Below are 27,131 nucleotides of genomic sequence, written 5' to 3'. Positions count from 1 at the left end.
CCAGGAAGAATATATCTGAGGCACCATTTCTTCTTGTAAAAGGTAGAACCATAACTGGATTTCATCGGCAAGTATGTCTTGGAAGAAGTCTTTAGAGGAATGAAAATTAATGCTGTTCCAGTCAGTTCATGAGGCTGACCGGGGAGACTCAGGGGATTTTAAAGGCTTATGAGGCTGGATCTACAGCTCAAGGGCCAGAATAATTTGAGACTAGAGTCTAGGAGCCACAAGGACGATACTTCTTTTATATCATCATTTTTTCTGATCTTCATGTGTTCTGAAGTCCAAGTCCAACTTAAACTAAGTTCAATAAGCACGATGTGAGGCCTGGGGATGTTGGCTTATACCTCTTTTCTAGTTTAGAGTCAGCTATTAGCCTCACTGAAGCAAGTGGCTGAAGCTCGGTTCCCAAGATTTGGCTCTGATGTCGCTGCTTATTTTTAGTCAGTCTTTCCTAATGTTGTTCTTTCTTGTGGTGGTTGTATTTTTTTTTTCAGGGGTGTGTGTGTGTGCGTGTAAGCGTCCCCATGCTAAGACTCACAGGTAGCTTGTCTTCTCTGATAGTAACATCGGGAATTAGAAGAAACACAAGTTATTCTACACATGCAATTTGACATCCTTTTTTTTTCTATTCTATTGAACTTTCTGCTAAAAGGTGACCAGTGACCTCATTGTTGAATCTCATCCATTCCTATCGTTTTTACCTCGCTGTTCTACTTGACATTGGTGCCTATCTCTCCTTCATGGAATACTCTCCTTTTGCTTTGGGAATCCAATTCTATCACAGTTGCCCTCTTCACTTTTTTGACTCTCCTTTATCTCCTGGCAAATAAATAAATACCTGATGTTCATTAATGTCAACAATTATATCTTGAAGCTCCTCTCACTATTTTTATTAAACACTGTCTAATTTGAATTCCATGATAATACTGAGAATAATGAAAGATAGATGTCCAAATTTCACAGATGAAGAAAGTGAGGCTCGTGCAGATTAAATAAGGTCATTTCATGCCAGAAGACCTGGGTTTGATTCCCAGTGCCTGCCTATATAAAAATAAATAAATAAATAAATAAATAAGGTCATTAGATTATAAGACTCATGAGTGGTAGAAGTCAGGCCACAAATCTAGCCCTTCATTATTAATTTAATATCTTTTCTGCTTAATTGTTTGTTTTCTTTTTTTTTTTTGACATGAAATTTATATACTTTTTTTCCCGTTATGAAAAATCCCTTCACAACTGTGGTTTAGGTCATACAACAATAAAGGCATCTTGATCAGCACCAGATCTGTATTTCCTAGTTTCTAAATCCCTATTTTTGTGTATATGTGTTGAGTTCATGACTAATAAGTTATAAGCAAAGGGAAGAAAATGAAAAAGTGAAAAAAAATCTCACTGCAAGGCAGACGAGAATTCTACCACTGAACCACCCTTGCACCCTTCCCCAGCAATTTTTACTTGTCTGTTAACGGTAGTGCTAAACAGAGAATAAAACATCAATCACAGAACAATTCCTAGGATTTCTGGGACATTCCACCCAGTGTTTTAGATGTTTTTATCTCTAGGGTCTGCAATATAATTCAGATATCTTCGAGGAGATTGAAAGACAAGAGGTTTTCAAACTTAAAGATCTACTATGTATATTCCATTTCTTCATACCTCAGAATAACATTATCATTACATATTTGTAAAATTACATAAATCCATGTCGTCATGCAATAATTATGCAGATGATTTTGCAGTGAAATGCAAAGTTTTTTGAATTAAATATAATCACTCTGATGATTTTTAGCTGTATGAGACACAGAATGTTGATTGAATAAACACTCACAGTTGTTGATAGAAAAGTTTTATGAAAGTTAACACTTTAACTGTAAAATATCGCTTGAGGAGCAGCAACATCGATGCAGGCAATGGGCAATTATAGGCGACTAGGCGTTAGCTGAACATGAAACAGAAATGCTTTAAATGGGGATAGCTGCATTCCTAATTCATCATCGCTACGTGTGTAATTAATACTCCGTGTATGTGCATAAATGACAGAAGAGAGGAGGCTCTTCTATTATTAGGACACAGCCCACAGCAAATACAAGGAGAAGGAGCCCAAGAATCACTCAGGCTCCTAATATCAAATAATGTTAGGCTCTTTACATTTTGTTATTATTGAATAATTTTGTTTCAGATTCTTCCATGGATGAAATTTGTGGATGGCATTTTGGTGTGACATTTTGGAATACAATTCATTTCATAAGCACTATGATGAACAATAAGACAGTAAGAATTAACAAACACTTTGGAGAAAGAAGCTAAAAGACTGGCTCACATGATTTTCTCCTGGATGGGAAAGCAACAGAAAAAGCTTTCTCTAAGGAAAGAAATGAAAATCTATCTGCAAAGGTATGTGAATGCCCACTGAACACAATCTGAGATTAAAAAATTATAAAAACATGGATTTTAATGAAAATACACTAGTGCATCACACATATAAATATCCCTGCACTTTGGGTGCCCTAAATGTTGTCGCAGGTAAAAGCATCATGGGGTAGTGGTGAAGTGTAGTTGCTATAAACACGGTGCCTGGTTTGAGTCCCATTTCTATCATTTATGAGCTGAAGGGCCTGGACAAATTCTTAATTTATTTTGCCTTAGTCTCTTCTGAAAAATCGGAATGAGAATAGTATGACCTTCATAGGATTATTTTGAGGGTAAACAAGCAAATACATTTTAAAGTATCTAGTGAGTTTGAAATGTTGGATATGAATACTAACTATTAATATTAGATTTTTTTCTACAACATCACATTTAGACTAAAGAACAAATGCCAACTACCTTCATGTTCCTTTCCACCTATAGATCTGAATTTAAATGAGATCATAAGTAAAAGAAATTGCTTTTTACTGAATCTACTCATCCAATCAATTAATCAGCCATCCACATTTTTCACTGAACCTTCAAATGTTATGATTTCCTAAATATGTCAGAATAATTTTATAAAACCCTAAAATTATTAGGCAAACAAATGAGAAAATATAATTTGCTATTTAGTAGACTTTAAAACTTTCACAATTTTCATTTTCTTCTACCTACTTGAACATATACTGAAAGGAAAAAAAGGGTCCCATTTGAATTCTTAACCAATTTTAAATTAAGAATGGTATTAGTCTAGAGGTAAAATACTTTTTAGTCATTAAAAAGGAAGAGTAGCGTCATATCAAGTGTATGTTACTTTCCTCTGTTTTGTTTCTAGCTGGATTAAAAGTTGTTTGATTTCAGGGGCTGAAAACACACTCACTTGTACCTGTGTATCTATACATAACGATGTGTAGATATGTTCAATAAATATACGTTGAGTTAATAAATACATGAGAAATGTACTTGATTAACAATGTACTATGTTGAGCTTTGGTCAGGGAGAAATGCAAAACAGTCAGTGCCATATAAAGTTATAGGGAAATATGGAGCCAAACATTTTGCTTGGATTTTTTCGTGTTTTATTCTTATTTTATGACATTATTTAATCTAACATATATTTTTTAAACTATTATTAAAAACATAAGGCAGTGTAAGGGTAATTCAGTGGTAGAATTCCCACCTGCCATATGGGAGACAGGTTCAATTCCCAGACCACGCACCTCCCAAAAAATAAAAAAATAAAGCAAAACAAAAAAACACATATTCTTCATAAAAGTGATACTTATCAATAAAGCCCCATAATTGTTAACTGCTGACTAAATTTAGAATACAGTCAATTTTTTAAAAAATTAGCATCCATTAGAACAAAACCCATGTTCAAAGTCTCATATTTTGAATATTAAATTTAGCAGTCTGATCTTGGACACTTTCCTAAAATTTTCAATGCCTTAATTATAAAAAAGCAATCCAATGCCATTCTATCACAGAAGTTCTTACAAAGGATTAGCTGATAAAAGGCTTTAAATATTCTGTGTTATGTAAAAGCTAATTCATCAAAGTAGCTATGCTCAGTTGTCAATAAAAACAGTGACTTCATAATAAACAAGGGACAGTTGCCACCATAAAGAGTATTATTTGAGGGTGAATCCAAAAAGAAGGAAGGAGAGTTCTAGGGTTTTATAAGTCCTTTCTGATATCTTTCTTTAGATAGGAGTCACAGGGTTTGATTTGTGGCTGCTGTGACGGGCTTAGTGATGATACTAATTTAGGGCTTGTATGTGTATGTTTCCAGTATAGAATTTCCAAATTTTTCTCCTAAGAGAACACTCTTTTAATGTAAAAAAAAAAAGTTATTTTTTCAGTCTCCCACCCAGTAGTAGTTAAATATGTGTTATGTATCAATTTAAAAAAATACGCCACCATGAATTCCATATCAAGTTTAAATGAATGCAGTCTACTAATCATAATAAAACCCAAATACATTTTTTACAATAGTGTTAGATAGACATTTTACATTCAGTCTATTTAGCAGACTTTAAAACTTTCACAATTTTTATTTTCTTCTACCTATTTAAACATATTCTGAAAGGAATAAAGGGTTCCTATTTGAATTCTTAAACATTTTACATTAAGAATGGGATTAGTCTAGTGGAAAATGACCTCTAGACCTAATATTTGGATTTACTAATCCCTTGAGGAAAAAAGAAAAATTCAAAACAGTATTTCTCAGATTGGAAATTGCTGATTTGACTGATGTCTTAAAGTCAATTTCTACCTGGAAGTTTTTATATGACATGAATATTTTGTTCCCAAACTGTCTATCTTCAAATACGCCTCACGCCCTTAAGAGGAATTATAATTGTACTTCATACTATGCATATATATATATATACTTAAACACATGATTGATGAAAACTGTTCCCAATTACTTTTAAAAAAAAGGAATACTGTTTTGTGGAGGCAGTGACAAATCTTCTCTGATGTGTCATGACGGAGTCATTCTTGAAAACCATGGACTAGAAAATTGAGTAAACATAGAACCAGTGAAGAAAAGATTTCTTCATACTATATGAAATCAGCCAACAGAGAGCACACTGCTATGGAAAATTTTGGGACAAGCACAAAGATGTTTTCATGATGATGATATCTCATGCTTGCAAGCATCAGCTACAAAATGCCTCTTCATATATCAATATTATAGACTGACTGTTTTAGCACTACCCTGGTCTCCCTATTGCATCTCCACCCTACCTTCTTTCTTTTGAGTATAGAGGACACACCATATTTTTTGAAATTACATATTAATCAGGACTAATAAATTCTTTCTGTCACTCCTTGCAAGTGACTTAGAGATGCCACTGTGCATAATAAGGAAATGCTCCCAATTGACACCCCATTGTTTGGAATTATGGTTTCTTTTTCCCAGTATGTAGAACAAAAGCCATTGCTTAACCAGCAGTACCTTTTCCTAATTCTAATTTATTAAAGTTGTGGTCCCTATGAATGCCCCATGAAGCTGAACCCAATTGCCAGTATCATCTTTCTTGGTTCTATTTGTTGTGTTACAAAAGAGCAGTTAATTGAGTAGTCATTTCCTGTTTTGTTGATAAGATCAGTAGCTAAATCTAGGAACCCAGAATCCTACCTCTATCCTGCTGCTCATTCATTCATTTAACTCACAAATATCAACCACCTACCACATAGCCACCATCCTAAGCAACAGTGTTTTAGTATAATAAATGGGAATGTTTACTGACTACTAACTCTGTGGTAGGCACTATGCTAAACACTTTTATTATCTGCCTATGGGTTTGATACTATTATTTCATCACTACTATATATATAAACACACAGTGAGAGAGTAAATAACTTGTCCAAAGATTCACATGCAGGCATTCTAAATCCAGAATCTGCAATCTTAAAACTGAATAAAGGTAAAGTCTTTGTTTCCAAATGAAAATTCTGGCTAATAAAGGATATTGGAGTAAGGGAAGGGGGGGGGAGCAGGAATAATGAAAAGTAGAAAGGTAAGTTATTTATATTGATCAGATTTTACTCTTCTGTTCCAATATGTACTGAGTTCTGCTAGTATCACTGTTCTTAGGCCCTATGGGAGAATAAAATAAAGAGTAAGAAATTGATGTGTGCACCCAGATCTGAACATTTCCCTAGGTATTAGGACTTACAAAAAAGAAAAATTAAATTAAACAATAGGAAGTCGTTTCACCAGATGTGAAGTGTCAGAACTAGAACTCTATGATTCTAAGGGAGAAGCTAAACAAAAGCAAGCTGTCAGAGATCAGAATGAAATGAGATTATGTAAGCACAAGAAACCCAGGCCCCTTAAGTGAATCTGGACAAGAAGTAGGAGCTGTTTGGTTCCAGTACAAGGCAGCCATTCTTCCGGAGAGAGCCCGCCAACAAAGGCTGGAAAGCGTATTGAGTTTTCCAGTCTGGCTGGGATCAGACAATTTGGGAAACAAGTGGGAGATGATGCTGAAAAAAACTGATTGGGTTTCAATTTGTATGAGGCCTTGTCTAAACAGCAATGGAAAGTCATTGAAAGATTTTCTATGGAGTGACAGGTTTAGGGCATATAAAATCAAAAGCAACAAGTTGATGGTTGGAAAATAGGACAGAAGGGAAAAAATAGGACTTTTCTTCATAATTACTAGACTTCAAGGCAATAAATGCCTGGATCGTGGTGGAAAGAGAAGTGATGGGAAGGGAGGTATAGATGTGGAGGGCAGTTCTGGGTGGTGGCAGTTCGAATAAGGACTGTCATAGAGCCGTTCCCTGACAAACATCAGCCATTTCCTCAAATAGGCATTTATCATGGCCAGATTAGTAAAGTTAACACGCACACACACTCAAAGCTCTCCAAAGCACGCACTGGGAACAACAGCCCTGGCTGGGGAGATTAATCTTGACTCTAGTTAAGCCCGTCACCCACAACAACTAACAGCATCCACTAGCCCGCAGGACAGGTGGCCCCCCAAAGCAAACCAACCCTGGTCCACGCTGTTTCCCCAGAAGGAGATGGAAAAGTCTGGGGAGTGGTAACCAGTTAACTACACGGACTTTTTTTTTTTTAAACCACCCTCAGGTGCTCCAGGGAGGATGACATCCGCACAGTTCTCTGGCCACTCCCCCGCCGGGCTGGCCGATTATGAAACTCTGGGCACCTTGTACCTCACCCCAAGTCCTCCGGCCAGTGGCCCCTCCCCAGGCTCAAAGCTTATAAAGACCTCAGCGCGGGGCAGTTAAGTTCACTTGCCTGACAGACACGGTATCAGAGCGACTCGCCGACGCGTGGCCCCTGCAGGCTCTCTGCGGAGCTCTCCCCCGCAGCCCCGCAGGTTCGGCCCCTGCCCGTGCGCGCCCCGCACACGTCCGCCGCGCAGCCCGGGCGCCCAGCGCTGTCCGCCGACGCTCGCCGCCTAGAGGAGGATGGAGACGCGCGGCACGGGACGCGTCCCTGCTCTGCTGCTCTGCCTGGGTAAGCCCCTGCGCGCCGTCTTTCCGCCGCTCCAGCCCCGGCTCCCGCCTCCTGTAGAGGAGACATATAAAAGCCATTTGTCATAGGGTCAAGTCGTGAGTTTTCCACAAAACTAAAGTAATCCGTTTAAAATATCTCATAATGTGAGTCTGTCTTTCCCCTCTTACCGTGGTGCGGTAATCGGGAGTCAAAATGCCTTTCATTGATAATATGAATTAACTACATATATGGTATGAATGAGTTAATATATTATCCTTTATTAGGTAAAGTTAACCGTTGTAAACTTTTTTTTCTTTTTCTTTTTGAAACTTTACTTGTCCTAGAAATTCAAAGGCCTGGGACGCATTGTCGAAATTTCGTATTTTGTTCTTCCTTGTTGGGTAGCGGGGTGTAGAGTCTAGACCCGCGGGTAAAAGGCATTTGGGGATGCAGTGCTTTTCCTCCACCCAGTTTTCTAAACAGGTCTGGTTAAGTTTCCTAGGGAAAGGGAGAGGAAACATTGGCGTGCGCCAGTGCCAGCTTTGCTGGAGATCTAGATGTGACAGAATTAAAATGCTGTTCGCGGTACCTGGAGCGGGCGGGACAAGGGCAAGTCCCCACGCTTCCTGACGCAATTGGCCCCTGCACTTGTCGCCTCGGAAGTCCCCCTTAGCCGGTGTGCGGCGAGGCTGGTCCCGTGCGTTCCACTTTCCCTGCTAATTGTGCTCAGTAGCCTGTAATCAATGAGAGTATTTTAATACCTGTCTTCCTGTTTGATATGATTTAGTTCTTGTGGGTAGATTTTAGAAAATCCTCATTTAACCTTTCTGGATTAAAACTGAAAAAATCACTTCTCTCTAATTTCCTTGAATTTCAAGAGAATTTGGAACTGCATATGAACATTTTAAAAAGGAAATAAAAGTCACTAGCCAGTCTTACGTTCTTTCTGGGGTTGCAAGGAACGGCTTTCGCCTAACACACTAAGTTTACCTGTGCAATATGAAGGTTAAATTATTATCTCCACACCTTATCTCAGGGGTTGAGAGACCTAATGAAATGCATACTACACATAGTTGGAACTTAACCCGAAATCTAAGTACAGAAACACTGGTAATTGGATCTGAAGTTTCTGCTTAAAGGGAGCTAAGAATGACTTGCTGTAATATTCTCAGTAAATGCAGTTTTGTGGTCTTTGTTTGAAGCCTCTGTTAAAGAGTAAATATTAGAAAGTCCACAGTCTTCCTAGAGTTTGAAATTAACCCAGAGGTCAGAAAGGCTTAGCACATTATTCCCCACCTGTAAGGTTGCATCTGAACAATGTGTCTTTTCTGGGGAACTTACTGAATAGTCTAATTTGAGACTGTAAGTGCATGTGAATAACCTGGTTACTACCTAGTGTGTGTTTTTGTTGTCATGAAAGTGCTTAACTCCTTGATTGCATTACTTAATTATAGTTCACCTATTTCGTCAGCTGCCAAGCCCATTTCCTAATGAGCTAGGTCAGTTTCTGTTTTCCCAGTTTGTTTAGATATTTCTCTGCCACTAGAAGAGTTCCTGTTTGAAATTCTGTATCATATCTCCACACTCTATTCATTTATACAGGTGCATAGTCTTATTCCAAAATACATGAAAAAAAGGCAGAGACCTGTGTTTTTGTGAAACTGCCTTTTTTCCCCAAACAGAAGAAAACCAAGGTATACTTTTCTCAAGTATTTGTCCTTCAAAACAGGAGACATTTATTTTCTATTTCATAAACATTTTATTATTGCTGACCGGGTAGCTTTTTGTGGAATTCATATGTATTTATAATTTGGGAAAATACACATGTACCTTCAGTTTATCCCTAGACACCCAACACCTGCAGATTTAAATTGCTACACATGCACACACACGCAAAATCATTTAATCTTAAACTTTGTATGTTTTATATTGGTGTTCTTCCTTTATGGATTCGGAAACTATGACACAAGGTCATATAGAAAAGCTGGGCCACACTGAGAGTTCACACCTGGATTTGCTAGCACCTTTAGCCTACTGGACATTAAGTAAAAGGGCTGAGATATTCCAAACTAGGTAATATCTTCTAAAAAACCTATGATTTTAGAGTTGAGTTATTTCTAATCTTGTGATTATTCCATAAGGAAGAGGAGACATCTTTGCCTTCAGTTCGGCAATTATATTTGGAGCTCTCAATCTGAAATCAAGTGTTTTCGTTGATGCACAGAAATACTAGAGAGAGTCTAAGCAGGTTTTTGAGCATGTTCCTGAATGTCATCTCCAAGACAACTTAACATTACTTAATTGCAGGAGAGAGAATTGAGCAGAATAAACATTCTTTCTTGAAACTATGAGAAGTATGGCTCTCCATGAGACAGTTGGCTTGCCGTCGGTCTTCTTTGTTGACCCTGAGAGCTTATGAGCTACCTGAGTTTTGGCACAACCTGAGATGACACATCACAGGCAGGAAACATAATGACAGGCCTTTCTTGTCTGATTTTGACCCAGGCACCCTACTTGCTTTCCTCATTGGGTGTCTGGGTCAGTACTGGGACCCAAATCCAGATGGCAGGATGGAAGCTAACAGTTACCAAATGCCTACCGAGTGCCAGCTGTATTGCATGTTAGTTACTTTATTCCTATCGTGCCATTTACTCCTTAAGAAAATTGTAGGTAGGTAGGTATGGCGAGCCCGCTTTGACAAATGAAGCAAGTAAGACTCAGTGAAGTCAAATACCTTACAAGAACTTAAAGATAGTAAAACAGCAAAGGTCGTACTGTAACAATGTGTACAGAGCCAGAGTTTCTCAGGGTTATTGGGGGCATGATAAAATTAACAGGTTCTAATAGGGAAATTCCATACTAGTGGGTCTGCCCCAGGGCTTAGACCCTGTTATGAAGAGACACAGCTGTGCAGAAGTGGTCCTTCTCACTCCTTTAATATCACTCAACATCAGTTAGAGAAAACTTGTGACTGTTTTTTTAATCTATGCTAAAATATGCTGAATAGGTATTAAACCTACATTCATCATTTTTAATCATTGCTGTTCTCAGGATATTATACTTTTTTTATAAAACAGTGATTAATATCAGTTGACTGAGGCCTTTTTTTCTGTATTTGCCAAGATATATGTTAAGTAAAGGAATCAAGGAGGATATACTGTATCCTTCTTGCATCCCATATCCTTTTATATTATTATGAATTGAACATAGCATCTGTAAGGAGCCAAGCTGGAATCTACGGTCCATTCCCTTTAACAATGAGGAAATAGACATATTTCTTTCATTAAAGAAGAGCGCGCATGTAATCACTTTGGCAAAGTTAAATATTTTCTGTCCTTTTTTGCACAAGAATCTCCCATTTCCTGGTTAATGGTCACCCAAGAGATGCAAATGTCAAGTAAGAAATTCTCTTAAAAGACTGACAATTAAGGTGTGGTTTCCCCATCTGTTCATCTTCACTCTGAATATAGGTCTATGCAAATCATCTAATTAATGTAGCTATGACTGCTGTTGGGAACGTTCCATTGGAAAACAATGGCAAGTCACCCCAAGCTGTAATAGGAGAGATCCTTAGGGAGGAGCAGCCTGACAGCCATAGCCTTGGTATGGCAATTCTAGAACCTTTGAAAAAATGAAGCAATGTGATATACTCAGTGGCCTCTGGCAGTACAGTTTATGTAAGACCTGGGGTGTCTGGTTACACAGCAAATAAATGTCCAGTGACATTCTAGGTTAAAGTATGATTTAATTCACCAGGCTACTGTTTATAATATAGAGAATGATATTTTAATTGTTCAGAGAAAAATGCTAAAATCCTGGGCAGGAATCCTCAATTTTAATTTTGAGGCATAGAAATTAGATAAATACAAATCTTCGCAAAACTCTTCAATATGGGGGAGAAAGCCTGTCTGTCTGTCTCTCTCGATATATCTAAATAATATGATGGAATTTTATAGTCATTGTTTCTTATTATAGTTACTGAATTAATAGGAATAGATATTATCTATCTATCTCTATATATGTAGATTTCACATGCTCTAGTTCTTTTATTTCATATTTTCAGAAAAAATTATTTCTCTTTGAGCTTCAGTTTGCTCATCTGTGAAATGGAGAAACTAATATCTTTCTTTCCAGGTTATTGTATGTGGATTTAGTGGAGATTATTTTAGAGAATAATAAAATGCACATTTAAAATTAGAGCTGTTATCATTCATCATCAAAGAGCTTTCTTATAAAAAGCCTCATATGATCCTTACAACAGCTCCTTTTTAATCAGGAAAGGTATTATTTGTTCCATTCTTAAGATGAGGAAACTGACTTAGAGAAATGAGCTGCCTAACGTATAAGGCACTGTGTTTGTACATGCTTACCCTCTGTGATAGATACCTACAGCTCATTCCCCACTTCTGGCAAAACTTCTACTCATCCTTTAGAACTGAAAAAGTGTGTCATTTCCATTGGTAAGACCTTCTCTGATAAGTCCCTACACTTTTCTCTCACCACTCAAAACGATGCCCCCCGCCCCCCGCCATCTCCAACCTAGCCCGGTTTCCATTTCTCCTCTCCCATTCTTCTGGAACTGTATTTGTCACATAGACTGGACTTAGTCTGTGTTTAACACTATCTCTCCTTCCTGGGGCTTTACACATCATTTATCATTTATATTGTGGTAGGTTTATAGTAAACATTTAATAAAGTTTTGCCTGGAAGATGTTATGATTGATACTTTATTTAGAGTTCTCACCACTATGGTTTCAGTCAGCTGTTTTTTTGAAAATTTGCTTGAGTAGCAAAATATTTTTGACACTATATAACACCTTTTGAAAATTTAATTCTGTTGTTTCTGATTAATTTTTATGTATTTTTTTCTGCCCTCTTTCCCCATTTCTTTTAGTATAATCTGTAGTCACTGATGGTATACCTACCGAAATTTAAGTCTATCTCACGCACTGCGTTTGAGAGAAAGAGAAATTACTGCACAGTGATACGACTGAATGATGGACAGCCAGTAGGAGAAAGCAAAGCATTCTTTTAGAATGAAAGGAACCTTAGAGTAATCTAATAAAAGCCCCATTTCCCCCTTCACATTGCCCCCACCCCACGACTCTGTTTTCAGAGATATGAAAACTCAGTTGCAGGCAGATACACTTAGTATCTGAGCTAGAACGAGGTCCCATAATACGTGAACCTAATTTATGTGGGGTTTCTCAGTCGCTGTACTTTAGCCATTATAGATTGGATAATTCTTTGCTGTTGGATGGCTGCATTTAACTTTGTAGGATGTTTGGCAGCAGCTCAGGTCTTCATCCACTAGATACCAGTAGCAGCCCCTCCTCCCAGTTGTGACAAGCAAAAATGTCTCTAGACATCGCCAAATGTCCCTGGATGGCGAAATTGCCTCCGGCTCAGAACCCTTGGCCTACTGTAGTTCCCATTTTTATAGCGCAGTTTGGATACTCACTGTCTGAGTTACCAAGCAAGTAGAAGCGATATTGATGATAGGCTTGAAGCAAACATAAAGCCAATTCTAGGGTAGAAAAAATCAGCTTAGTATATTTTATTGCTGATTTTATTATCATTTACTTTTAGTAATGATGAATAACTTATTCGTGGTTGATTCTCCCATACTTTTATCAATCACTGCATGCTGGCCACAACGTTTATAAAACTCTGCTCTCTTGGCTCCCACTGAACTTTCTTTCTTTCCCAAATTCTTTTTCTCTTCGTTGGGCTGTTTCTGTCCACTTCCTACCATCCATTTATCAAAATTCCATACTATTTTTCTTGGAACATTTGAATGGGTCCCATGCCTTTAAGGCTCACAACTCTTGATATGACTTTCAGATACACTTGATCATCTCCATTTTTATTTGTTTATAAAAACAATAAGACCTGTTTTCCCAACTGCCTCATGAGTATGAACAGATGATATTTGGGCTCCAAATTCAAATTTGTTTACTCGTTATGTCCTTCCTTCATGCTAATAGCTGCAAATGCCACCATGAACTTGCTGTCCTGTCTATGTTTTCTATTCTTTTAATGGCACCAATTTCCTTGGTGTTTTCTGGCCAGAATCTTAGCATCGTTCTTTATATTCCTTATCACCCTCAAGTGTCTAGCCCCATTAATTCTATTTAGGGCAGGAACCATGCCTTATTCACGGGTTTTCCTTTTGGCACGGTATTTAATATCTTGCATACAGAAAAATCTCAAAAAATATTTATAGAATAAATAATATTTAAGACATATAGTTACTAAAAGTAAGTATGGACTAAGCCGCCCTCCTCCTTCTTTTCTGTTTATCAGGCATAGCTAAAGCCTTCCCACCCTACTAACATACTGAAGTCAAGATCTCCAATGTTAACCAAAAATATATTTCCACAAAATAAAATTCCTTGCAGCTTCCAGTGCACTAAATACATTATGTATGTTGTCTGAATCAAGTGATTAGCTTTGAAGCTTTTAAAATGACCTTTTATGCACTCATTTCCTCCTCTATTTTAATTTTTTGTGCCTGTGTTTACTGACTAAAACTCTATCCCATTTGCAAATTCATGTTAGTCATTATGCTTACATAAAGAAAGCATGGTAGATAGTACACTTCTAAAAGTGTCGTTAAATATCCAAAGCTCCAATCTTGATATAATCGTAAAGAAAAGAAGGCAAATGGCAAGCATTTCTCATTCGCACTGTTTTCCCTCAAGAGATTTGGCTTTTGAAGCAACAGTGTAACAGTAATTTAAATTATTGAATTGGATATCTAGGGATAGGTGTCAGAAGCAAGATGGAAAGGAATAAAAAAAAAATTACCAATAGAACATTTGAAATAATACTCTAGAGGTGAAGGTTTGGCATATCGGGGTGGTGGGCTCCATCTATAGAGGTCTTAGTTCCAAAATGCCAAAACTCCAGGATTAATACGAATTGTAATCCTTGCACAAGAATAGTCTCTTCCTCCTGCCTTATGGAAGCATTTCCATTATGAACAGGATTTACAACTTTAAATCAATATTTAGTGTAAAATCAATTATATCATCATATTTTGGACTCATCAATTCTTGATTTGAATAGCTTTAAATATAATATTGTATAACTGTATTATATGTAAATATAATGTTGTATAAAGATGCATTCATTTTATTATGTAATCTTTCTTATTTAATTTTAACTTTGAAATATGATTTATAAGTTACTACCAAAACTGAAGGATATAATTAAAAACCTGTGAATGGAAAAAAATAAAGCATGATCTATTACATCTTTCCTTGCCACTTGACCGTTTAAAATTCAAAATTGAAAGAAATATTGTTTGTGAACCTTTATTATATCAACCTTTGGTTCCATGCTGTTTATTTCAATATTTATAGTTGGTTTTTGTATTTTCCCTTAAATGAAACTTGGTTATAAGGTTGACTATGAAAAACTGTAGGAAGAGAATGCTTGCTTGTAGACTGCAAAGCTTTTATCCATACATTTTAACATAATTTATTTTCTCTGAAAAGTAGAGTTGTTCTACAAAGTGCCGACTAGTTAATTTCAACACCTGATGTGATAAGGAATTCACTGTTATTTCAACCAAGGCAAAACAAGATCTTTCCTAATAATGACATTTAATTTAAAATAAAAAGATACCCAAAAAAAGTGAAGGTGCATTCACTTCTTGAAAGTACACACAAGACCTAACAAGCCTACTATGTTACAGAAAATTCCTTAAATTACAGACTATCAGGGAACAAGGTAGAAAACTAATAGTCCTGGAGTAGGGTGGCTTGTGACCACAACAAAAGCGTGAACAAAGTAGAATTTGCTGCCTGTTCAGGCTGGGCAAATACTGTGATTCATTGTGAGTTTGCTGTTCAGGTCTAAATATTTCAGAAGATTTAATTCAGATAGTAAGATGCATTTCTTTTTTCCTGTAATCCCTCTCATTTAATTTTAGATCATCTTTACTTGCTTGCTTTTCTCCCAGGAGACCCATTTTACCCTCTGTTGGAGTTACAATTGGTTTTGCTGACTGGGCTTGGTCCGCTCATTACTGAATCCCAGACTCTTCTGTATCAGCTTCCTTCAAGATGAGCCCCTCAGAGCAGTCATTAGGCAGCAAGATCAGAAGTAATTATGTACAATTGAAAGGACTTTTTCTGCATCTGGCATTCCCCCTGACTACTAGACAAACATTTCTCAGTGCTTCAGGGCTCCTAATATTTAGTGCTACCCATTCCAGGGATGGTACTCAACCTCTCCCACACCCAGCCCCCAATATTTTGTGAGGGTGTAGGCTCGGCCCTGACTCACAGGGAAGAGGTGATCTGTATGCTGTGAGTCACTGACACCACTTCCTGCTGGCACATTTGAGATTTCACTGAAATAAGCAGAGATGCATAGGTGAGCTTCACTTTCCTAAAATGCATTTGGAAATGTAACAGGAAGAATGGCTTCTAAAGGAATTTTTGTTTTCATAATAACATTGGAATAGATTGTTCCAAGTGCCAATTTTCGGTTGACAGATCATCTACCCTATATGACTTTGCACAGAATTCCCCTGTATCTTAGTTATCGTTGTAGAACTTGCCACCTGACCTGTTTTATCGACACATCAACACTATAAAATCTTTAGCAATTTAATGAATACTATCATGGTAGGGGTCCTTGGTTAAAGACCAAAAGCTCAAATATAATGTCTGTGATTGAATCAGAGGGTAATCATAAGGTTCAAATGACACTAAAGATACACAAAAATATATAAATATTGAGGAAATGTGTGGGTATGGTTTTAGCACTTATTCCATTCTGGTATGTTTTTTTAAAAATAATGAGTGATTCTTAAGGATGGCAGGAGAGTGGATATAAGAATGCTCCATGGTGAAAGTTTTTCAATCTTCTGATCAACCCCACTTACTCTTCTACCCCGGTTTGTAAGGGCCTGGAGCAGAAGTAAGGTGAAGGAAAGCTTGAGAACCAGTTTAAAGCAATAGAGCTGTGCATATGGATATATGATTTAGAGTTAATTTTGCTGGGTTTTTTTTCATTTGGGAAGAGCATTTAAAATTATTTATAATTTTATCTATGAAACATTCTGCTGCTGAGATTAGTGCAGCAAATCTCACAGAAACCATCCTGAGCAATGGACTGTGTCCAGGGGAGCGTCATAGGTAAGGAAAGCCCATTTTTCATAATGACACACCCTAGACTGAACATTCTTTAATTAATGAAGACAAATATTTCACCTGTGGCCTGAGCGACTGGAACAAAGTTTCCAACGGTGGAAAAACCAACAACCACTAAAGACCTTGAATAATAATAATAATCATCATAATAAAACTAAGATGGAACACCCCAAAACAATTAACTGGATTCTATAATAATCACAGATTGCAGTTGTTAAGAAATTCCAGTCTGGAAAGGCTAGTCTCTGGTTTCTGAGAAGTACAGAGAAATTAGCTTCAAATGTGCGTTTTTCCCAGTGGGCCTCTCCTAGTTGGGTAATTGGTAATGTCTCCTCCAAAGCTTCCTTCAATTGAAGAAGCCTAAAGAAATAGGAATATCAAGATATAAAACACATAGCTAGAACTCTAGTTTGTATTTGAAGAGACTACTTAAGTTAAAGGATTTAATTCTGCTGTAGTGAGAGTGCACGGCAAAATTATATTGAGACATAGAACAAATTTGGCTTGGGTAGGAATCTCACTAATCCTCTCAAAAACCATATGAAACATAGTAGTCTTAAAATTCTATTCAACTGACAGAAAAATGGCTAGATTTTAGCCATTTTTGTCATTTAAGAAAGATTACTTATCTTGTCTATAGGAGCAACTGAAACAGCATTTATAATGTAGGAGCAACTGCAACAGCATTTATATTGTAGGAGAAACATGGGGTGAGGAGGAGATAGCTTTGAACCTTAAAAAAAAAAAAAAAAACCCAGTATTTTCAAATCATTGGAAGATAATCCAACTTGACGTCAAAAGATAGATCCCTAATTCTTGTCTCTTGTAGTCACTATATATGTGATCTAGGACATGGCATTTAATTTAACTGCACAAAGATTGCTCGTGATTAATAACTATTTCACAGGTTATTCCCAGTGTTGAGTTTAAATGTTAGAAAATTATAAACTGTGATACTTATGTGCAATGTAGTTTTTACTACCCAAAGGAAATGCAGTTTGGTTAGCAGACACAAGCTTCCTCTGACTGAGAAAAAAAAATTAAAATGCCTATTCACATGATTTAATTCATTCTGTAAAATACCAAATTACAAAGAGATTTGTAATCTTATTATACAGCATTGGAGGACACTACCACATGTACTGTTGAAACCAGAGGCTCCAAGTTGAAATACCGTTCTGTTGAGTGTCAAAAATAGACACTTCAGCAAAACAATTTTGTTAAATTTTAAGGAAAATCGAGACCCAGAGAAATTTATGAATTTTTCCAGCATCACATAGCTCACCTTTATTGGCAGGATTGCCTTTCCATCAAATGTTGCTGCTTTCCTATGGGCTTAAATACTCTGCACCAATTACAGTGACTCTGCTTTGTTATGCATAATGTTCATTACACTTTACTATTGCCCACTTCCAAACTCTGCAGTATAGTCCATTATCAGCATAGCTGTATACCTTTGAGAAAGTTATGGAAATTCTTTATGCCTCAGTTTTCTCTTATGTCTAGTGAAGATAATAATAGTGTCTTCCTCAAAGAATCACTGAGAGGATGAAATGAGATAATAATAGATAAGGTGGATAGAACCATGCCTGGCAAATCGTAAGCGTTCAAGAAATATTAGTTGCAGCTAACCAAACTACAACTACCACCATTAATATGTTTTATGTAACAGTTACTCATATCAAATGAAAAGAGTGATTGAAGTGCAAATACCTGAGGCTTACCAGAAAAAGCTAAACTCTCTTAAGTAGACATGCATGCAACTAAAAGGGTTCATCTTAGCCTGCTCCCTAGGCAATTCAGAAACTGAGTCATTCTATTGCCTATTTCTAAACATTTATCTTTTCACTGGAGACAAACCATGAAATACCTTGCTCAAACTCTCAATGTGCTGACAGAAACTCCATCCTAGGATTCAGTGTGGCTCATCTAGCATGTGTGTTCCGTCCCATGTTATGTAAGCTACATCCTGGTTCTACTTAGATTACATTTTATTAATTAAAATTTATTTTAGCATGTAAAACAGTACAAAGGGTAATTTAAGCACTTTTCAATTATGCTTGTTTCTATGAATTATTTCCTTTTATGGTTTTGATGGATTAAATTCTTAAAATAATTAAAAGAACTCTGTAAATACTCTATGTATTCTGCAATACATATATCTTATGTGTATAATAGTCTAGGGGGTCTATAAATACTATAGTTATGTGGAAATCTGATGAGAGTTTCTTTCCTAAAATATTAATTATATATTTTGGTTTCCTCTATTACAGGTTTCCATCTTCTACAAGCAGTTCTAAGTACGACTGTGATTCCTTCATGCATCCCAGGAGAATCCGAGGATAACTGCACAGCTTTAGGTAGGTTGCACATTGTCAACATTGTATTGAATGTTTACGTATTTTGGCAGAAATGTAAACTTATTTAAGACCCATAAATACATGACACTGAAAAATGAGAAAATAACTGCTGTGATAACGAAGGATATTTTTTCCCCCTCATGAACTAGAGGACTAGGAAAGTTATATAAATGAAAAACTGATGGGAGAGGGACCGGGCATTTTGTTATACATAAAAATTTGATCTTAAAGAGGTGAAGAATGAATAAAGTGAGGTTCCCTTCGTCCAATCACTGAAGCCTTGCTGTGAAGCCATCGTTAGAGGTTGCACCGGTGGGCTGTGTCTCAGGCAAAGCAGGAACATGTCAACTTTGCACCCAGTAGATACTAACATGTATATACACATATATATAACATGTAACACATATTTTATATAAATATATATATATGATGAACAAATGATGTCTTTTCTTACCAGTCATAGTATCCATTTGGAAAACATTCATTGAATATTTAATACATCATATATAGGCACAAGAAATATGGGGCTAAATAAGGCACAGTCTTTTTTTTTCTCTCAAGGGGACTTGGAGGGACTCTGGATAGTCCAAAGGAGATCTGTTTTATATTCAGTCTGAGCTTTTGAGTGAAAGGCTATCCTGAGGAACCAAGATATTTTTCCCAACAACTTCACCTTCTGTCAGGTTCTCCTTCATTGCTGGGCTCGCTGAAGTTTTTGTCTTCCTCCCTCTCTTTTTTTCTTACCAACTTTTTTTTTTCTCCTGGTTATTTAAACAAGAATATCACAATCAAGATTCTATTTTCTGGCTATTTCTTATGCATCCTTCACATTTTAACAACTAAAATATTCAAAAGTGAATTTTAGATATAGGTTACAGTACTGTTTCTAACAAAACTTCCTGTTCTTGTGGTTATATTTGCCTGGCACAGCCTTTTCTAACTTAGGCTTTGTGTGCTTTACATTTAGGTCTCATTAATGATGTTGGGAGATTTCTTGATTGCCTTCTTTGGTGGTAACCCCAACAATTTAGGAATGCAGACCAAAACAGGCCTTACTGGCTTAAAATTTTACCCACCATAGAATTAAACTCTCTTGATTTAACTAATGACTTCGGCTTTCAATTGCTTTTGGGGTAATTAATTTGAGAATTATTTTGAGATTGGGAAAAAATGATCAACTTTGTTTGGAGAAATGAATAATACCTACTATGGAAGGCAATGTTTTCTTGGGTCAAAACCAAATTTTCTAACCTTAAAAGTTGTCTTTTGAGAATTGAACACTTAAATTTAGCCTTGTTTTTTTTAAGCCCATTGGATATTTTCCTTTCGGTTCAGATGTTTGTTTATTGATCTAGGGAGTGTGATAACTGGAGTGACATCTTACTCCTGAAAATTCTTCTCACCTGATTAATCTGATCTGCTTTGTTGAAGTAACTCAAAGGTTACTATTAGGGAAGAGTGATTAATGCTTCAAAGAAGGTAACAGAATATATTCAACTTTCCATTCCCATCACAGTTCAGACAGAAGACAATCCACGTGTTGCTCAAGTGTCAATAACAAAGTGTAGCTCTGACATGAATGGATTCTGCTTGCATGGACAATGCATCTACTTGGTGGACATGAATGAAAATTACTGCAGGTAATATGCTAAGAGAAAAACAAAATTTTTTTTAAGTTATCCTATATTTCCACGGGCTATCTGAAAGCAGCTTATATGTGCAGTTAGAATCGTTATTAACTGGTTTTTAAAAATTAACAGAAATTTAAAATTAGCGTGAAAAGTAATGAAAATTAAAGCAAATAGTAATTTTCAAGTTGTAGGGAAACTTCAGGGGTGCAGAGTGGGGAGGGCTTCAGATCCTCCCTCCACACTGCCATGAGAAAGCTCCACTTTGATCTTTTCATTGAACTTCATATATGCTTCTTTTTGAAGAATTACTTCCTCTGATTTAGAGGAAAATAAAACACCTCCCCAAAAAACAGCCACCTCAGTAGCTGAACCAGGATGTCTTTTTAATACCACAATTTAGCCTGAGTGCTGTGGAGAGTTCTATTTTCAGTGTTGGCCCAATTCTAAGGTCAATCTTTGAATTTGTCCTTACAACTTCTGGCAAACTTTGCTGCTTTTTTGCATTATGGTGTTAAATTTGTTCTCACAAACTAATTCATAACCATAGTATTTTCCTGAATAATTGATCTTTCCCTTGAATTTCCCTTTAGGTGTGAAGTGGGTTATGCTGGTGTGCGATGTGAACACTTCTTTTTAACAGTCCACCAACCCTTGAGCAAAGAATATGTGGCTTTGACTGTGATTCTCACTATGTTTTTCTTTGTCATAATGACTATTTCATTATACTATTTCTGCAGATGGTAAGTTAGTTTTTAACACTCTGCTTTCATAAATTGCTTGTGTATAACACATCTTTTCATAAGAACAGACCTTTAAATCAGGTGCAAATGTAGATACAATATTATTTAGTTTTTTAACACTCTACTTTTATAAATGACTTAGGTATGATGCATCTTTCACAAGAATAGACCTTTAAACTGGGTAGAAATGTAGATAAAATATTATTTAGGGAGATTAGATGATATCTTTATCATCTACACCGATGATATCTACAGAAGAGTTTTAGAGACAGAATACCTGTCTTTGACTCTATTATTAGCTCTGTTACTTATGAGTTATGTGACCTCAAGCAAGTCAAACTTCAGTCTCAGTTCAACCCTTTATAAAACATAGATAGACATGCTTACCCTACATGAAAAACAGGGCTGTTTTTTTGGTATCAAATATGATAATAAATGTGAAAATAAACTAAAAGTATGATACCAATGGTATACTTTGCCACCCTCATACATTCATTGGCACCTAACTTTGTATTATATAAAACATAGCCTGTAAATGTATAACCCCAAAGGCTTAAGATCTTAAAATTTAAGAAAGACTAGTAAAAGGGGGTTTCCAGGGAATTATAAAACTTAATGTGAAAAAATAATTCATAGTTCCCCAAAACAGCCCCCACCCTCATGTGTAACGTGGTCTATCTGCTGAAAATGGGGAAAAATAGAGTGGCTATTGAAGCTACTGACAGTATGTCACACCATTAGCTTTTTAGGGCTGGGGCCAGGGTATGGAAGCTGTGTGTGTGTGTGTTAGTACAGTGGCTCTTAAATTATCTCAGGAAATCCTTCTTATTTTGAAACTGGCTCTTACTCTTCAGTGTAGATTTGAATGAATGCTTTTTGCTGAAAGTAGAGCACTTCTATTTTTGAAGACCTGAATGTTTGCCACTTTTATAATATTAAATTGATTTTGTTCATGTTAGATTCTAAGCATTCGTTGAATGATAATGCCTTCCTAATTGGTTATAAACACAGAACGGGATATTATCAAAACTCAAATAAACTTTAAAGACCTTTGACTATACAATCCTTCCTTTATAATGGGGAAACTGAATCCTAGAGAAGTAAATTAGCATGGTTATATCATTGAACTGACTCTAGAACAAAAGCTTTGCAATCCAGTAATTTTCTAATAAGCGTAGGCATTATGCAGTCTCCTCAAGGCCACATGCCTCATCTCTTAAATGGGTCAAAAAGTAAATTCAAAATATTAGGAAGATAATGGAAATGAATGAGTGGGGATTTTTAAGTTTGATGGATCTGTGCTTAAATCTTAACTGTGAGACTTGGACAGGTTACTTAACCCATTTGTGTTTTACTTTCTTTATCTATAAAGTGAAGATGAAAATGGTAAATGTGAGGATAAAATGAATAATGCATATATAGCATTTAGAGTACCATGAGTCACTCAATTGAGAAGAAAAGAAGGAAGGAAAAATAGGAGAAGAGAGGGAGAAGAGAGGACATGGAAGAAGATAAAATAAAAAAAGAGAAAAGAGAAAAAGAAAAGAAACCCAGGCTTAAATGTGGTCACATGACACACTGTATTCATTATCATGTTTAAGTCTCTAAGAAGTCCTATAGTCAAGAAACTCATTTAATTGTAGTTCACATTTCCTCCCAAAATTATTTGACCAAGGGTGCCACTACTCTTTACTTTATTCTTCTTCTTTTTTTTTTTTTGGTCCAACCTACTCACCTTTGTTATTTTGGAAATACTGTTAATATACCTTTGGGCTTGTGTATCTGTTTCTTTTGTTAATATTCTTCATTATCATTGACTACAAGGCTAACAGTTTCATTTCTTATTGCTTCCAGGTACAGAAACAGAAAAAGTAAAGAACCAAAGAAGGAATATGAGCGAGTGACCTCAGGGGATCCAGCATTGCCACAAGTCTGATGGACACCATCAAACTTATGGGCAGGGATGTAGAGCGTGCCTGACTAATGTTAATATTCTTATTTTATTAATAATATTTATGTTGGGTCATGCATTAGGTCAGGATGACGTATTTTTAATATACTTGGAAAATATTTTTATTTTTGTTTTATTTTTGAAAGATTATTTGCTAATGTATAATGTACACAAAATATTTAATATAGAAAGACAATTGATATTTTTGTAAGATTATTATTTCCTGAACTGAACACCTTATTGCCTGCTGCACAGGAGTGAGAAATTCCCAGTACATTGCTTAGGGAATATCAAGAAGTGGCAGATTTCTATACGCCTAAATACATAGTTAAATTAACTAAATAAGTATATTTTTCTCTACTTTAAAATCCGTGATAATTGGTTTGACTATGTCATGGTTTGATATATTAGGTGGTCATGGATTTGGTATATTACTGTGCCACGTATCAGAAGAGTAATTCAATAGGAATTGAAGAAAAGCAAAAGCAGTGTTTTTGTGCTGAATGCCACACACATGAAACAAACTAAGCCTGGGGAGGCTCAACTCCCTCTGTTCCAATCTTCAGCAATAATGCGATGTATATATGCCTCAAGGGGAAGGATGCAATTCCCCATTCCAGCCTACAACTTTTGTGGATGCCCATCCAACAGACTCATCTTAAGTGAAATGAATTGAAAAACTTAATTTTATATAATCTTTCATGTGCATAGTGGGAATTTTATAGATTAACACTATTCTTTTCTTGTATAGTACCTTTATGGGGGGTAACTGCTGTTCATCAGACAATTAGAGAAGTTCTATACTTAAATCCAAATTTTGAGCTCCTTCTTAGAGTTTTGTTTTCACGGAGTATTGCTGAGGAATTCTAAGATTAAACCAAAGTCTAAAATTTGATGGACTAATTGTTATTTTAAAGAATATAGGACAATAGTTCTATATGTTATCCAAGGATGGAAATCTAGTTGTTAAATTTTCTATACAAAAGGAGTTTTAACTTAAATTCAACTTAGTAAGTAATTTCTAGAATTTGAAATTGTATATTTAAAATTATGATGCAGGGAGTAGGGAAAATAGGAAAAATGGTGTAGTTTTCCAAATGAGCAGACTCATTTGAAAGTTTTAAAATTTAGAGACTTCACCATACTTCTTTATGGTGGTTGATATGAAACCAGGGGCTTCTGTCCCTCATTTATTATTTTTTGGAAAACACTAAGGTGTCTTCTGCACTCTGAGCACATAGGTCTCAGTGAGTTCATAAGAGTACTTTGGCCAACAGCTGATCTCATGCTAGGCTGCTTCATTAAATACTAAACTTTTGGGTAGTGTCTTTCTGAATCACACACCAGGTCAGGGAGGTCCTGTTTTCCCTCTACCCTTTTTCCTGGTATGAGTTAGGGCTGACCTCTGGTGTGGCAGGTGGCAGGACTTGCCTCCATATGTATCCATGTATTATATACCTTGGTGCATTCACATAACTCTCATTCAAAGTACTGGATGTAGTTCCTCGCTAATAGGGAAACAAAAGTGCACACAGACACACACACACACTTCTCAGTCTATCACAGAATTGCAATAACGTTTGCTCTATCACCAATCCTCTTGAGTGCAATTAATCATAGAATTGCAATATATTTTTTTCTCTATCAGCCAATACATAAGATAAAATTTAAAAACAAGATAAAGGGAAATAAAATAAAAATCAGTGAGACCTAAAATGATATTGCCATATCCTATATAATATTGCTGAAGTTAAATGTGTTAACACATTTTAAAACCACACTTACATATTGAGTATACACCATATGTAAAGGATTTCTTCTTATCTTCTATGACTTTACTGTTTCAAAGAAAATTGACTGACTAACCAAGAACTTAGCTGCAGTGCATTTTTTTAAATAAGGGGAGTCATACTGATTCATCTTTAGCATCTCAATTCACACTATTTAAACACAAATCATTTTGCCTGGGTTTTTTTTTTTTTTTTGTATGTTCTATGGCGGGGTCACATGTCATTCTTTTTCCATGTAAGTATCCCATTATTGCAGCACCATTTTTTAAATTTTTGTTTGTTTGTTTGTTGGGAAATGAACTCACTGGGAATCGAACCTGATTCTCCCACATGGCAGGCAAGAATTCTACCACTGAACCTTGCACCCCCATCATTTTGCCTGTTTTGTATTGTTATTTAAGAATGCTTTAAAAACTAACCCCTATAAAATTAAATCCCTATTTATAAATGGATATTAAATAATAAAAAATGACTCAGATTACTTTTTATGAGTAAAAATAAAAAAAATAGTTGTTATAATGGCGATGATAGTTAGCAAACATTAAAGAATAATAGTTCATGTTACCTACAAACAATGGGAAGATTTGGCTCATATTTAGCCCATCTTCATTTTACAGATTTATCACCCAGCCATACATATTTCTAGTTTATTACAAACAAAAGCAAATGGGAATGCGTAAATATATTATTTTTGGTTTCTCATCAAGGCCACACAGTAACCTATCTGACACATTCTATAATCAAGGATATAAAGTTCTATGATCGTTATGAAAAGTTTTACCTTGAAATTCAGACACGGGTACTATATAATAGATTTGTAGTACAATGGCACTCAATTACTCTCTGAATGCACTGGTGTGACTACGTTAACTAGATTTTTTACTTTTGAGTACTACAAAAGAGTTAGTTACATTTAACTGCCGTCAGGCATCAAATAAATTTTTTCTACCACAAACACATGATGCTAGTGTTTAATTTCTGTTGAATGCAATAATGCAGTTTTTAAGTTAAAATCCTATCCATTTTGTTATTTTTGCTTCACTGTCTACTCTGTATATTTTGGCAAAAATGTGTTTAATGTGCTGCCCAGTATTTTCTGACATTTTCTCCTCATATTCATGTGGAGAAGGGAGAGTATCACAGCTTGATTAAACAGTATATTTGGAGTACATTTTAATGTTCTAGCTAAATATTAATTTTATGTAAACATTTATGTTATTCAAATTGATGATGTTAAATATAAGATCATGTATTTTTCTCTTTGCTTTTTTGCACTCTGTAATTGCACTTTTAAAGTCTGAAGAGCCATTTTGGTGTGCAGTTTATATTAAAGATATTATGGAACATAAAGTTGTATTGCATGCAGTTGAAAGTAACTATTTGATTATGAATTTTATCAGAGTACTGAATTGTATCAATTTGTTTTTGTTCATATCAGCTTTGATAATCATGTACCTTAAGATATTGAAGGAGAATATAGATAATTTACATGATACTATTAATCTTTATTTATTTTTGTTGGAAACAGAAAAAAAACACAATTGAAAAATAAAAATGAGTTAAGCACCATGTATAAAAACTCTTCACTGACAAATACAATCTGTGTCCTAATTTTTCTATTTTTTTCATAATACATTCAAGGAATTAAAAGCAGAGAGGCTACAATGCATTTACATATAAAAACAAAATGGTCTTAATTTGGAAAAGTATTATATAAATTCATCAGACTCTTCTATGGCCTGCCTTAGTGAAGAATTTTTTTTAAATAAGCCATATTAATTAAAAAATACTAGATATTAGTATTTTTTAAAAAATTACAACAGAATAAATATTCTACTGAAAAGTAGCTTTTGAAAGGACACCTTACCCACAGGCGTGTCTCATATTTCCCTCAGCATCTGCCAACTAAAGGCTTGGCTTCCCAAGGCATATGTAGTAGAAGTCATTTGATTTCTCTGAGCCTCCGTCAAAGTATAGCTTCCTTGATGCACTTCTTCTATAACCTACAGAATACATTATCAACTGTTAATTCCCGGGGTCCTTTCATAAGCCTATGGATAGGGTATGCAGGCATGACTATGACCATTATACAAGGAGGTGAA

The 27,131-nt window shown here is 35.8% G+C and overlaps 1 protein-coding gene across 1 annotated transcript; it reads left to right on the top strand.

Moving 5' to 3' along the window:
• The first annotated feature begins 7,304 nt into the window (after positions 1-7,304).
• EREG (epiregulin) lies at positions 7,305-26,614 on the top strand. The gene is made up of 5 exons (XM_077143170.1): positions 7,305-7,411; positions 18,831-18,917; positions 20,434-20,557; positions 21,139-21,288; positions 23,143-26,614. Exons 1-5 carry the CDS (start codon positions 7,363-7,365, stop codon positions 23,222-23,224), a joined length of 492 nt encoding a protein of 163 aa, XP_076999285.1. The 5' UTR covers positions 7,305-7,362; the 3' UTR covers positions 23,225-26,614.
• Positions 26,615-27,131: the final 517 nt, after the last annotated feature.

Source organism: Tamandua tetradactyla, chromosome 24, assembly GCF_023851605.1.
Source record: "Tamandua tetradactyla isolate mTamTet1 chromosome 24, mTamTet1.pri, whole genome shotgun sequence".
In the NCBI taxonomy this organism is placed as follows: Eukaryota; Metazoa; Chordata; class Mammalia; order Pilosa; family Myrmecophagidae; genus Tamandua; species Tamandua tetradactyla.
The sequence above is the reverse complement of the archived record's forward strand: the minus strand, read 5'-3'. Positions and strand labels throughout refer to the sequence as shown.